This window comes from Anabrus simplex, chromosome 6 (genome assembly GCF_040414725.1).
Source record: "Anabrus simplex isolate iqAnaSimp1 chromosome 6, ASM4041472v1, whole genome shotgun sequence".
Taxonomy (NCBI): Eukaryota; Metazoa; Arthropoda; class Insecta; order Orthoptera; family Tettigoniidae; genus Anabrus; species Anabrus simplex.
Genome location: NC_090270.1, coordinates 302162644 through 302178629, shown reverse-complemented (window position 1 = coordinate 302178629; position 15986 = coordinate 302162644). Strand labels below are relative to the sequence as shown.

The 15986-nt window shown below is 40.6% G+C and overlaps 1 protein-coding gene across 1 annotated transcript in view; it reads left to right on the top strand.

Annotated features, from left to right (window-relative positions):
* Positions 1–15986, top strand: part of LOC136876493 (structural maintenance of chromosomes protein 6) — a 271830-nt gene that overhangs the window by 143790 nt on the left and 112054 nt on the right. The window contains exon 12 of the mRNA XM_067150494.2: positions 7079–7389. Within this exon, the coding sequence (XP_067006595.2) occupies positions 7079–7389 (311 nt within the window). The remainder of the gene's footprint in view (positions 1–7078; positions 7390–15986) is intronic.

Here is a 15986-nt window from a genome sequence, read left to right as displayed (position 1 = left end):
GTTCTGGACCATACAGTCATATCCAAATTTTAGTTATAAATTGATGTAAAATCAACTAAAAGTCACGATCAGATATTATATGGATACAAAACGAAAGTCTCTTGTGTGATTAGTGTTCTGTTTTCATGAACCTATGTATCCATACTAAGCACATCCTTTAATGGTCTGAAGGGCATGTGATGAAGTACAGTATGCTTATAGACATTCTGCATAGGTGACGATTTTCTCCTTTCCAATACATCTCATGCAGACAACCTTTTTGCATGGCTTACACACAAGCCCACCTTTCATGTCTTTCTTTCATTTATTGCGCACTTGGTATTTCTTGCATTTTTGGCCAGATTAAGGTTCTATATCACTATCATCGTGTGCAGTATCGGTACTTTTATTTCTACTCTGGGTGTTTGCTGCAGTAAATTCCTCAGCAAGATGTAGGAGAAAGTTTCTTTGCGAGATATTGATATTTGTAACCTATTTGTACAATACCCAAGCGTTTATTACTGCTAATTCGAGAACATTTCTGAATCTACGTGAAGCTGGGTTGACTGTATACTTTCTGGCCATTTGGTCCACAATGTCTACTCCATACTTAGTTCCGTTGTAACATGTTACGATGTTGGGTTTCTTCTTTTTCTTCTGTTCCCAGCTGGACATCTCGATGAAGTGAACTGAGCACATGTACACCTTGCCTTGATAAATACTCGAAAGTTATGTTGTTCCTTTTCAGAACTTGTGCTCGGGAAGTTTTCATTTTCAAAGGAACATCCTATCTTACCCGATTTATTGTATCTAGAAGGCTGGTTGCCTGGTATTTCAGCTTGTCAGCTAGCTGCAGTGATGCAAAAAATAATCTGTCGCAAGTGACATTCCTACCCTTGTTTATGAAACGGGCCATTAACTTCTCAACAACATAATCACCCAAACACACGTTTTCAAGATATATTTCAATTCTCTATCTATGGCCATCCAGAATTTTTGCCCATATTTGTCGGGCTTGGATGCCATAAATTGCAAAAATTGACAGCGAGTTTTGCTGAAAAACAGTTGTTCATCAGTTGTAATCCAAGCTCGAGACTTTTATCAAATCTGACAAATTGAAGTGAACCTTTCCCATACTTCTGATATCAGGGCAAATTTATTGGTTTTAAGTTTCTCTGACCTAGAGGATCTGATATCGAATGTCAAGAATCTCAAAATTTCTATAAAACTCTCAGGACATAGCATTCTTATGCAATTCAAGTCCCCACTACTTGGACCAGGGCGCTGTGCATCCCTTCCTAGATAAGGAAATACCCATATATTCAAGGCGTATTTTAATTCTTTATTTCATGTCCGTCCAGAATTTCTGCCCATATTTGTCGGGCTTGGATGCCATAAATTGCAAAAATCAACAGCGAGTTTTGCCGGAGAACAGTTGCTCATCAGTTGTAATCCAAGCTGCAGACTTTTAGCAAATCTGATAAATTGAAGTGAACCTTTCCCATACTTCTCATATCAGGGCAAACTTATCGGTTTTAAGTTTCTCTGACCTTGAAGATCTGATATTGAATCTCAAGAATCTCAAAATTTCTTTCTATAAAATGATCTCTGGACATAGCATTCTTACACAATTCAAGTCCCCACTTTTTGGACAAGAGTGATTTCAAATCTAGGGTTCTCGCACAAGTTGCCCCCGTGAGCATACCATATGCCTAGAAATGCATCAAATTCATCCATAGTCACAGATCGGTTCTTACATTGTAGCTGCCTTTCACCCTCTGTTTCTGTACATTTCTGTAGGTTTTTAAGGATAAATACATCCATGAAGAGTCTCAATGCGCTTGTGATGCACCCATAAACAATATTTCGTTTTCGATGTGGTGCTGGACCTGACTCGTTTCCAGAATCATCTTCACTTAGTTCCTGGGGAGAAACTGTTATATCGTCAGGTCTCAAATACCTTGTGTGCTCCATGTTTGAAGAATCATTTGTAAAACAACCACAACAGACAGCTCAATAAACAAACTACAACAAACTGTTTATAATACAATTTTCACAAGCTCCTTACTGCGAATGGCAGAATGGCAGGTTTGTTCTAACCTTGAGTCACGTTGGTGGAGTGGGAAGGTGGTAAATAGGTAAAGGTAGCAGATGGAGTGGAGTGCGGGAAGGAGCTAACAGTCTGCATCACGCATAGGAAACAAATTAGAAGCAAAGTTATGGAAATACGATTAGATTTCTTGTAAAATCTAATATGGGTCAAAAATGACCCTTCCGTTCTTCTAGGGTAATTCCTTCCTTCTTTTTAATCTGCCAGCCGGGCTGAGTGGCTCAGACGGTTGAGGCGTTGGCCTTCTGACCCCAACTTGGCAGGTCCGATTCTGGCTCAGTCCGGTGGTATTTGAATGTGCTCAAATACGTCAGCCTCATGTCGGAAGATTTACTGGCACGTAAAAGAACTCCTGCGGGACTAAATTCCGGAACCTCGGCACCTCCGAAAACTAAAATTAGTTAGTGGGATGTAAAGCAAATGACATTATTATTTTTTTTTTTTTTTTAATCTGCCCTTGTTTTTTGGTCACTGGTATACATAGTAAGTTTCTGTAAATACAGGGTTTCCATAAAAGAACTCCGGGGTTTTGAGGCAAAATATTGTAATGAAGTAAAAAACTTATATTAATGTTTAATAAATGGTTGGAAAGGTTGCATTTTCAATTTTTTAAACAATTTAATAAAGTTCAATATGAGCCCCTTTAGTGGCACGGCACACATCGTAACGGTATTCCACCTCTTCCCCTGTCCTGGCCAACATCACGAATTTTCTCCGCATACACAAGATTCTTGATATGCCCCCAGAAGAAAAAGTCCAAGGGAGTCATATCAGGGCTCCTTGGAGGCAATGGAATAGGTCCTTCCCTTCCAATCCATCTGTTGCCGAGTCGAGCATCAAGTGCCTCACGCACACGCAAACTGAAGTGTAGCGGTGCCCCATCTTGTTGGAAGTAGACTAAACCCTTCTCCGCCTCAATGTCATCTAACTGAGGAAAAACATATTCCTCTATCATGTCACAATAGACATTACCATTGATATTTCATTCAACAAAAATGAAGGGACCTATTACTCTATCATGCATAAGACCACACCAAACATTCACTTTTGGCATGTGACGTTCATACTCTACGAACTCATGGGGCGACTCTGATCCCCAAATTCTGCAATTATGTCTGTTTACAGACCCGTTCACATGAAAAGTCGCTTCACCACTAAAAGTGTCATTTTTTTTTAAATCGTTATTTTCATCGATTTCATTTAGCATAGAAACAGAAAAGTCAAATCTCTTAATCTTGTCTGTCGGTTTAATGTGGTGTAACAGTTGAAGTTTGTAAGCATTTAAACAAAGTCTTTTATGAACTACCTTATGAACTGTTGATCTTGGTAACCCCAACTCCAGACTGCGTCTTGTCAATGATTTCTTAGGGCTTTGAAGGCATGAAGCTCGGATTCTGTCCACATTCTCTTGTGACACCCGGCAACTTTTGTTTTAAAACACTTCCTGTTTGTTTGAAAGCACTTAACGATTGGCGAATTGTTTTATCCATAGGCAGGTCAACACCATAATTACGTCAAAAGTTTCTTTGTACCGTAACAACAGAATGAGTTCTGTTAGCCAAATAACACATTGAACCTTTTGTTGCGGCGTCAACATAGCGCAACATTCCATACAGCACTGACTGCCACTACGTAGTTTCAAGGTGAATGCTCTGCAACACTGCCAACTGTTGATGAAAACATTCCCAATTGGTATGAGTAAAACTTGATGAGCTACTCGTTTCAGAGAAATTAACTACATTTTGCTATCTTCTACAGTTATTAAGATATGAATTTTTAAAACCCCGGAGTTCTTTTATGGCAACCCTGTATTGTACTGCATAAAGTATTCTTAGGTGTACTAAACTTCTAAAGATTATGGTGAACTCTAGAATATGGTTTCCAATGCAAGTTCTGATTCTCAAAAGATCTCGAATGCGTTATATTTGATTCAATTCTGCTCTCTTCATAAATCACAACTCACAGTTTGGGAAAAGAATGGTCAAAACTCAAGAAATTTTTGTTTATTCATGACCTTGAGTTCAAGTGCCTGGTGTGTTGGGACACTCACTGCACAAGCCAGTACAGGTGGGAAATGACAAACACTTTTAAGTGTTAGGTCGCGCTTGTAAAATGACTGCAGTTTTTATAATGATTTCAATGTCAACGTAAAAATCCCCATCTAATAATTGGGCCAGTAGGGTTATTTATTTACCATATGGCTTTTAGTGCCAGAAGTGTCTAAAGACATGTTCAGCTCTTTTGGTGCAGATCTTTGTATTCGACATCCATGGATGATCTGCCCGTCCGGGTATGGGATGATGATGAGGAGGAGGAGGAGGTGGTAGGAATAAGGTGAAACCTGGTATCGGCACATGCCCTTCGGGCCAGATACCAAAGGGTCCGCTCAAGGCTTAACATCTCCAGGACGGACAAATCATCATCAAGAGTATCATATACCCTCCCTCCATACAGAAGGGTTTGGAATTTAATCCAAGCTTTTGGCATTCAATCTAGTGATTAGAAATTGTATACCGCCACCTATCATACCCTGCCAGTCTACATTCTGATGGGGTTCTTTCCTTCACCAACGGGACTTGAAACGGCCAACCACAGTATCAGACAATATATATCTGACATATTAACAATCATAGCCACCAGGCAGGCTGCCAATACAGCAATATCCCAAGACCTCTCATGGCTTGATATATGTGAGGTAGAGCATCTGTTTGGGTCACAAGAACACAAAGATATATAATGCCTGATGGTGTCAGAAGATTGAGTGCGTCATTGAAAACTGCAGCAACTGGGTGAAAATTTCACCTTGGGTAACAGATCAAAATGAGTAAAAGTGCAGAGAAAGTACATTTTGTAAAGATTTCTCCCCACTTGCTCAGAAGTGAGCCATGACCAACCACAGCAGTAAAGCTTCCAAGCATATTGCAGACTGTCCCGACAATTTAAAATACTACTCATGTTAGGATGGAACAAGTTCATTTCCTGTCTGAAAGTCCAGTGACTGTTGCCCGGAGGGAAGTGCTTAAAACCTGCTCAGTGATACAATCATAAAAAGTCTGTCAAAAATAAATATCTTACCCTGGACATAATGTAGATTTTTTGCAAGTTTGAACGTTTGACAAAACTCGTTCTGTCTTCAAGTAGAGCTGTTGGAATGCGTTCTGTCTTCTCCCAACTGTTGCAGCCACTCTGCTTTATGACTTCCATGGTGTTCCTAAATAATACCAAGCGAATGCGATGTGGAGATGATCCTTTGAGTAAGTTCACTGCTGATTGCTTTTCCGGTACTTGCTCTAATTACCGCATTGACAGGGCGTTAACACGTAGATCCATAGGTATGACATATGACATTGCTGTCCTTGCCTGTGATAGTGTTTCTTAAAAGTTCTTGATCGAGGATTTAGCATTGATGGGACAGACATTTTTTGGTGTTTGATGTGGAAGTCGTTTCTTTGAGGAACAGATAGTGAGGGATTTTTAAAATGTTATTTATATTAGGAGGCTTGAGGGACCAAGATTTTTGAACTAATAATCCGGGAAAACGTTTCCAGGAATGGATAATTGAGGTTTCACTGTATATATCAATGCCAATTTCTCCATTTATACAATTTATCTAATAAGAGTTCATCTGCATTAAGTACATGGATCTGTTGATCATGAAGTCTCAAGATTTGTAAGCACACACACAGATGGAATGTTAAGCCTTTACAGATAGCGCAGTGAACAAGTCCCGTACTCAACTGCATGCGCACTGCCTCTACGTAAACATAAGGCACTAGCGATCAGTGAGACATTGATATTTCAAGCGGACAGGGTACGTCAGCATAGGTAGATGTAAGGATGTGACAGGGTGGCAAAAAGGGCAATCGTGTTTGGCCGTGCCCATGGCCGTACTGTGTGTGAAGTTACTGGATTTGTTGGTTTTTCGCAGCGGACTGTTTAACGTGCCTACAAGCAGTGGTGTACTATATGTGGCCACGAAACACGACGTCAGAATTGTGGTTGGAAAAAGATCCTGACCGAGGGGGACCGGAGGCGCGTTTCACGGTTTGTGAATCAAAATCTCTTCCAAACCCGACAGGAATTGCTGCAGTCAGTAAATGAAGGTCCATCCCAACCTGTTAGCGAGAGAACATTGGGACGGGAACTACATGCAGTGAACATTTGGAGTCGTAAGAGGCCATTGCTCATGCTGGCACATAAAGCTGTGCGACTTGAGAAATAACCGAACGTGGACAGTAGCTGACTGGCGGAACATAATGTGGTCTGACAAATCACATTTTTGTCTGTATTCCAGTGACGCACGTCGTTGATTGCACCGAAGGCCAAATGAAGCATTTCATCCTGGATGTGTGCAAGGTCAGGTTCGAGCCGGAGGTGGGTCTGTGCTGGGGGAGGGGGTCGCATCATGGATTGGGCTCGCTCACTGAGGTGAACACTAACATGAACCTGCATGTTGATTTAAACATTCTGGAGGATCAGGTGTTGCCTTTGAATCAACATCTGCATGATGAGTATGCTATTGATACCCCGATTTTTTAAGATGACTCCATGCTGGACACAATTATGACTGGTTTTATGAACACTCCCCCACCCTATTACATCTTGATTGGCGTGCAAAATCACCTGACTTGAAACCCATTGAAAATCTGTGGGACGTGTTGGAACAGGGCGAGTGGCGTAGCCTGCACAACCTTGTGGACTCACTTCCTAACCAAATCCAGGCAGAGGACTCCAGAGGTAGAGTTACATGGTATTAAGAGATGCTTGTAATGATGTCTCCAGGGGTGACTAATTTTTGGCCTGGTGAGCTTATTTGGAGCAGTAACAAATCATCACCCTTCTTGCATCTTTCTTAGAAGGTCTTGACCATCTACATTAACAATTATTTCATATTCGCATGCCCTTAATAATTTTCTGCTCTCCTAGTTGTTATCACATAACATTGATGGCCTTGTTAACTTCTATAGCATGTTGTGTATATCCTTTCAGGTCCATGATGTGAGTCAAAATCTTGTAAGACATCCAGAGTATCCAAGTTTGTATGATATATTGGATATATCTCATCCAGCTGTTGCCAACATTCTGATTGACAAACTAGAAATAGAGAGTATTCTCCTTATCCCTTCCAACCAAGAAGCCTGTAACATCATGAGTGATCGCAGAAACGTTCCTAGAAAATGCAAGCGTGCTATTACCTTGCAAGGTGACATGTATTACCCTGACCCAGATTACAGGACATATGCTGGTGAAGGAAAGAAGAAAACACAGTACTTGCAAGTTAGCACCGAACAGATGACAAGGTATGTGTAATTTCTAAAATCAATATGGCAGTTATGGGTGCTGTGTGTGTTTGAATGGAATATTTTTCAGTTTTTGACTCCATCTTAACTAAAAACATGAATGTTATTAAATGTTTTAGAAGTCCTGAAATTTATATACAGTGAAACCTCGTTAGTGCGTTCCTCATTAACATGTTTTCCCACTTAGGAAGATGTAAATTCGAAGTCCCGATTCTCATCATATTAAATCTGTATAAAAATACCTCACTTATCACATCACAGATTTTCGCTATTACCGCTTAATTGATCACATTTTTCCTAGCCCTAAAAATGTTTACTGCATTTGTCATCCCTTGCGAAAGAAATGTGATTTCCAGCTCGGGTAAGATTCGTCGCCACAGTTGCATGATTATCGGAAACTGCCTTCCTGAAATTCACAGAATAAGTTGCACTTTTGGGTAGCAGGAATGTTCAGTTTTGCTTGTCGATCCACAGCGTGATTGCGAAATAGCAGAGTGAGCCTGTTTGTGGTTGTATTTCGCATTCCATTCAGAAGGTAGAATTTTATTTTGTGTTGAGTGGTACAGTGAAGTGTACCGAATATTTGTCGCATGATACGGTAGCCTATATCTGGATTACTAACATATTCATGTGAAATTGACTAGCGTGGTGCATATTTGTCTTGTGATAGCCTAGTTATGGATACGGAAAATGTGAAATTCCTTAATGATGAAGACACAATTAAAATCTGTCAGAAAGTGGACTGGCGTAAATGCACAGAGGTCGCGAATGTTAAAACTCGCACCTTCGAGTTTCAACTCGATCACTCAAGTTAGTTGAAGTTTTGTTCGATTCAAAATGGCGGCCAAAGTTATTCCTGGCATTTGATGGTCGTTTGTAACCTCCATTTCATTGTAAAGAGTGTGTCCAGAAAATGATGTTTAATAAGCCAGTGCTCGGAAATAAAAGGCTTCTACTAACATTGCTTTAGAAAGAGTGTGATCTGCAATAATACTTTGATATTTTTGTTGACCCCTGTGCACAAGTTTTCATATTTGTTGTCTTTTGCCTGGTGTTTGACACCTTTCAGTGTACTATCAAAGGGTAGATAAGGGTCCACCTATTCAACACCATAAGCTTGCATATTGTCTTATAAATCTGGGACTAGTTTCGACCCCATATATATTGGGTCATCTTCAGCCACTCTACAATTGGAAGACATATGCACACAATATAACCAATAATAACACTTTGGTATGCCACAATTTACAATCTTAATTTAAAACATTGATGAAGTCTGAACAACATATCCAAACTTGAAACTAAATGACGCATCAAAACTGCTGTGGTTGATGCCGAACTATGTCGTCGCTCCTACAGAAGCTAAATGTTCTCGAGTTGATCTGGAATTTGGCATCCTTATCTATATAGATGAGCAACTTGATTTATAATTTATGTTTGTTCAATGTAATATGAGTAATGACTTTTATGTGGCTTGAAGGGGAACATTCGTATTTTAATAGGCATTCCTTTTCATCAGATGTAGTGATCTATTGTTTAATTTGGTTTGAAGTGAATGTCCCTGTGTTCTTCGTAAGATGCATGCATCTGATACGGACACCAACGTCAGATGACCCAATATATATGGGGTTGAAACTAGTCCCAGTTTTAGAAGACAATATACAAGTTTATGGTATAGTTGGACTCTTCTCCACTCTTTGATAGTGATCAGTTGTCAATACGAACCATAATGAAACTCATAAATTATGACCTTTCAGTGTATTTGTTATTTTATAATCTCCACTGGAAAAGATTTTCATATTTGTTCCTTCGTGTTTTTCACACCTTTTAATACTTTCCTCTCATCTTTAAAAATGGTAGATAGGCTTATAGTTTTCACTGTTATTCGCGGATACACGAAGTAAAATGCCCCTCATGTCGGTAAAATAGCATCTAGTGTTTCCATATCCCTGTTAGATAGTTTTTATTCGTATATTCATTAGTACGTTTTCTTGCTTAACACGTTCATATTCCTTGTCCCCTGCAGAAACATCTTAATGAAGTTTCACTGTAGTTCTTTTTGTTTGAAACTTTTTGGTACATCTATCATTTAACCCGTTCCCCATTGTGGACGACAAATCTTCATCTTTAGGTATTTATTTATTTTCCACCTAGTCGATACAATGATTGCTTATGGCAACTTTTAATGGTCAAAAGTGGTACATGTTTCGTATATTATCAACATCTTCAGCCACATAACATTGTTTAGATGAAAAATATATATTTTTCATCTAAACGAAACATGTACCACTTTTGACCATTAAAAGTTGCCTTAAGCAATCATTGTATCGACTAGGTGGAAAATAAATAAATACCTAATTGTGAATCTATTGAAGTGCGATACGGACCATGAAGCTGATTTTATGTAAATCTTCATCTAGCAGAAAATGCCCGCCATATGTTATGAATGTAGATATATCGCAAATTATTTTGAGGAAACGTGCCTTGTATTTTATTGAGTGTTTTGGAAAAATGCTTTTCTTGAAATACTAATAAAACATACCATATTTGTATCTTACCTTTACATGTTGAGTTTAGTGTGGTATGCATCGAAACAGGGGTTGAGGCACAAGGACACATTTCTACAAGCAGTGCACATTCAAATTATACTTATATTTTTCCTAACGCCTATTATCTGGCACAGCACACATCACCGGCTAGCTGGCTTGCTTTTTTGTGGATGCAATCTTGGAGACGAAATGTCTCTTGTTTAGCTTAAAGAGCTTAGGCTTTGTTGAATTTTTTTTTTACCACCGTGTGGAGGACGCTTGACACATCGTGCTGTTCTGTCGGGTGATGCGCTACAGCAAGACGGAAATAAAGAAGTATCAATCTCTTTGCCACATTTAAGGCTTTCAAAATGTACAGGCTGTTGTAAAGCTATGTCCAACATGTGGAAGAGCAATTTCTTATACCTCTTCACAGTTTTCGTGATATGTGGTTATGTATTTGTCACTTGATCTACTAAATCTACACCCTCTCATATTCTGATTATAATCATCCACTGAGTTGGGTTTGAAAATTGCTAATTTCATGATAGGATCAGTCTTCTATGTATCCACCATCCCACCCTAGAGTGCCAATTAAACAAAATAGACGCTAGTTTTCTGTCACTCCATAACAGATACATGAGAGGGGGTAGTTGCCCGACTTCCATTTCTCCCCTCCGTAGTATTTTCATGGTACTAATTTTCAGTAGCACAACCCTGTTAGTTTGGACGGTTCCCATTGCATTCGTTCCTTTATTATTGAGAGCTATAAACAGTTTTGGTGAACTATACAATTATCCAGGTACAGTATACTGTTCTACCCTGGTTTAGAAGTGGGTCCATTAGATGCATTACAATGGAACCTGAAAGTCCTAAATCCTGTTCTCCGGTGTTGTCTGTACCTTTCCCCATGTAAATACTGCTGTCGTAAAGATATCCAGTCCCACTCCCACATAAATCAAAACTTTTGATTCCAAACCTGGCCCTTTTCATCCTAATGAACTGCTTCCACCGCAGTCGCCCCTTCCACAACTTTAGAATTTCGTCTGCAGTGACTTTTCTTATCAGGCCGATAACTTTATTTACGAGGTTTGTACATACAGGTCGGATCTTATGCGGTTTGTCATTATTTGCTGTGTCAACACCGATAAAGCGGAGAAATTGCAGTATTGAAGAGAACCTATTTTCTGACATACACTTCCCAAAGGAAGGTGTCGAAAGCATTTCGTCACTTGACTAGTATATTTCCAGTGTACTCCCTAGGACCATTTTAATGGTCAATTTTACAGACCGCCCAACTAATATAAGGTAGTTATGTGCTAGTTACATAATATTAATACATATTTGTGTCACTGGAGAGCCTCAGTGGCTCAGACGGCAGCGCGTCGGCCTCTCACCGCTGGATACCGTGGTTCAAATCCCGGTCGTTCCATGTGAGATTTGTGCTGGACAAAGCGGAGGCGGGACAGGTTTTTCTCCGGGTACTCCGGTTTTCCCTGTCATCTTTCATTCCAGCAACACTCTCCATTCTCATTTCATAGCATCTATCAGTCATTAATAAATCACTTTGGGAGTGGCGACCCCATCGTACTAATAGCCTATATCTGCTTCATTCATCCATCCCTGACCCAGTCAATGACTGGAAAACAGGTTGTAGGTTTTCATTTTTCATTTTCATTTGTGTCACTGGGTGCTCCAAATTAAAATGTAAATACCGTAAAACTGTTTATTTAACTGATAAATCTTCATTATTGTCGGTATGCCCAAGAAAGATCCGGTTTACTCTGTCTGCCATCTAGCGGACCTAGAGTAAAACGGAACGTCGAAATTGACGAGCAGACAGCCAGATGGCGTCAAATCGAAATGTCTGCACATGGTAGCTGAGGCCATACGATTATTAATTAATTATTAATTAATTGCATCAATTACATCAGAGTTTAAATGTTTAGCTTGACTATCACGTAGTGTCATGCACGAGTGGTACCTGTATTATTAGCAAGGAATCAAATGCGATCACTTGATTCTGCATGACGCCACAAACCTATATATAACAAATTCCAACTTGTACGTTTGAGAAATACCATCTTTCTACCACTTTAAAACTTATATTTATGAGATCTGTAATTACAGGTCGGAGCTTGCGTGGTTTGTCATCATTTGGTGTGTCAACACTGATAAACTGGAGAAATTAAAGTATTGAAAAGGACCTATTTTCTGACATACACTTCTGAAAGAAAGGTGTAGAAAGCATTTCGTCAGTGGGTGAAAAGGTGAAACTTCTCAAACGTACAAGTTGGAATTTGTTATATATAATAGTTCCATATAATAGTTCCTCCCCGGACCAAGATGAAATTCATTACTTGTAACAAACCCGTATGGCACTCCACAGCAACCGAGTGGTAAGCCCCAGTGTTACATCATCATCATCATTCCGTGTCCGGTCAGCATTTCCAAAATGTAGCAACTCCGATGGCCTTGTTGTTCGCCTCGATTAGGTCCTGTGTAGTGCAGGGATGTTCTAGTAGGGGACAAATGAGCAGGTGGTTCGGATCTTGTGTTACACCACACTCGCAGGATGCGTCTCCATCAGCTGGAAGTATGGCCCATTTTTGCATGTTGGTCTTGCAAAGAGGTACGCCCACCCTAAGACGATTAAGTGATCTCCAAATAGGGTAGGGCAGGTCATTTCCTGGAGCTAGCTCTTCCTTTGCAGGAGTATCAGGCGGCAGCATGCTCTTCCACCTGGTGATGCGGTTATACTCAGGTGTTCCTACCAGTGGTTGAGTCCTGGTGATGAAGCTCTTTCTCGACTTCAGTCGACAGACTACAGCCTGGTGATCATGCAGTGGGTGGCGAGAATCATTAGTCTGCTTTGTCCTCTCTGCATCAGCAGCAACAGCCCTTCTGATAGCGGGGGGAGCTATTCCAACAATCGGGTAGAGTTTGTCAACTGGGGTTGGCTTCAGACATCCCGACAAGATACGTACGGTCTCATTGATTGCAATGTCAACCTCCTTGGTGTGAGTGGATGCACTCCACACAGGTGAAGCGTACTCTGCAGCGGACACACACAAAGCAAGAGCAGAGGTTCTCAGGACGCGAGGGCTTGCTCCCCAGGTGGTGGCTGTGAGCTTTCTCAAAATACTGTTCCGTGAACTAACTTTCAGCCTGGTGTTGTGGCAATGTTTCTTGAAGGACAGTGTTCGGTCAAGAGTAACACCTAGATACACAGGTGTTGGACAATGTTCTAGTCGTTTGCCTTGCCATATAATGTCCAGTTCCCGCCGAGCTTCTCTATTCCTTAAGTGAAATGCGCACACCTGAGTCTTGTTGGGATTTGGCTTTAGATGATTGCCTTCATAGTAAGAGCCAAGAGTATCTAGTGCAGAAGTCAACTTTTCCTCCACCTCTTCAAATGTCTTTCCTTGGGCAGCCACTGCAGTATCGTCTGCATAGATGAAAAGCCTGGTATGTTCCATTATGGGTTGATCATTAGTATAAATGTTAAAGAGCACAGGGGCTAGCACACTGCCTTGAGGTAAACCGTTCTTTTGTACGCGCCATCTGCTCTTCTTACCATGGAGAGAGACTTGGAATCTTCTATTCTGCAGGAGAATGCCAATAAGAGATGTTAGTTGATAATCATTAGTGAGCTGGTAAATTTTCCTCAGTAACTTCCTGTGGTTGATGGTGTCATAGGCAGCTGTTAAGTCAACAAAGGCAACTCCAGTTACCTTACGCTGTTCAAAACCATCCTCGATGTGTTGAGTAAGGTTCAGGATTTGACTGCAGCATGACTTTCCAGGTCGAAAACCAGCTTGTTGAGGAATGAACTTTCCTTCGAGGATGCCACTAATTCGGTTAAGGATAAGGCGCTCGAAGATCTTGAAACAATGGCATAACAATGATACTGGGCGAAAGTTTTTAGGATCGTTTGGCTCCTTACCAGGCTTAAGTAGTGCAACCACTCGAGCTTTCCTCCAGAGCTTGGGAATATAAAGCTTAGATACACACTCATTAATCATTGTAAGCAGCCATTGCAGAGTAGTCCTGCCGAATTTCTTGATCTGTTCTACTCTGATATCATCGATGCCAGCAGCCTTATTTAATTTCAAGGTGGAGATGACAGACTCTAGTTCATTCAAGGTGAAGGGTTCTTGGAGATTTTGGTTCTCACTTCCTGGGGTTCGTTCCAGTTGCTCCCGTGTACTCCGACCTTTAATCTTCCCGTTCATGGGTAATTGGGTTGCAATCTGGTCAGCTGTAATTGTGGTGAAGTTTCTAGGTTTTGTTGGGTCACCGCTGAGGTTTTTCAGGAGATTCCAGGCTCGCCTACTGTTCAACTTCATGTCCAGATTCTCTACCAGTGAGGTCCACTTAACTTTGCGATTTGCTGAGATAGTTTGCATCAATTCCTCACCAACCTGGATAGTTTCATCAGCAAATGGATCAGCCTCAAAAAGATCTTTGTAATAGTTCATCAGCTGTTTGCTGTCATCAGTCATTCCTGGTATGTAATTTGTCCTACAACCTCTTGGAATGGTCCTTCTAGAGGCTGTCTGGACGCATTTGACAAATGCCTCGTACATCTCAGGTTTCGGTGGGATCTTGGCAACTTCTATATCAAGCTCGTTGGTGAATCTTTCCCAATTGGCCTTCTGAAAATTAAACCTTCGCCTGAAAGGTACCTCCTCTGGCACTACCATGGCATTCACTTTGCAGATTACAGGTCTATGTTGGGTAGATGGGATAGGCTTACCCATCATCTTCACACAACTCCCAGCAACTTTTGATGACACGAAAATATTGTCAGGGTTGTAGCCTCTCTTCCACCGACCGCTATTGAAGGATGCTGGTAGTTTTGGATCATGAATTAGATGAAGATCATGATTCTCTGCCCAGGTTTCCAGTTTATCTCCATTGGTATCTGAATCTGGGTATCCCCAAGATGTGCTTCGGCAGTTGTAATCGCCAAGGATGAAATTTACGCCCTGGTACTTAAAGTTAGTAGGTTCTTCAAACGTGAAGTCAACATTAGGAGGCTTGTATACAGAAGTAACGCTAAAGTGTGGCGTACATACAGAAAGAATCTCAATATCATCCCTTTCAGTTAGTGAGGTTGATGTGATATTTAGGTTTGGTCTGGTGAAAATGGCACTACCGTATTTATCATGGGGCCTTTCCAGAACAAGCTCCATGCCTGCGATTTTCGGTCGATGGCTGTTGTAGCCCCGGTGAGTCTCTTGCACTAGAAGAATGTCACATTTACATTCCTTACACAAGTCAGCCAATAGGGTCTCTTTGGCACACGAAAAGCCCTCAATGTTTATCGAGACTATAACAAGTGGTCTTAAAAAAGGCCCTTTAGGAGGATTACTACTTCTGTGTTGACCGGTAGTGGAAGAATCCGCCGCTGCTAATTTGCAACGTTGCCCAGGGTGTGCCCGATTGTACTGATTTTTCATAGCGTAATTTATACAATCTTCGGGGAGGCTTCTTCCGTGCACCCCCCAGTGTTACATGATTATGAACGACAAGTAGAACACTATTAGTTCGAAATACTCTGTTATGACTTGTTCATGATGACGACACTAAAATTGTTAAATTATGTTGTTAATGTTTACCTGTCTGATATCATTGTTAATGCCAACTGCGGATCGGTGATAGAGTGTTAGTCTCCAGCACCCAACATAGTGGTTTCAAACCCCACAGAGGTGGTTGGATTTTTGAGGGGTAGAAAAAAAGTCCATTCCATATTCCATGAAATTCGATGTTGGCATGTAAAAGATCTATGGTGACACATTTGGTGTTTACCCAACAAAATTCACTAAAGCTCAGCCATAGACACCCTAGAGAGATTCCGTTTACTCCGCTCTCTGGTTGGCTTAGAGTAAAACGGAACATGGAAATTCCCGAGCCAGGTGGCATCAAATTAAAATGCTTGTACACAGTAGCTGAGGCCATATGATTATTATTATTATTATTATTATTATTATTATTATTATTATTATTATTATTATTATTATTATTATTATTATTATTATTATTATTATTATTATTCATGGTGTG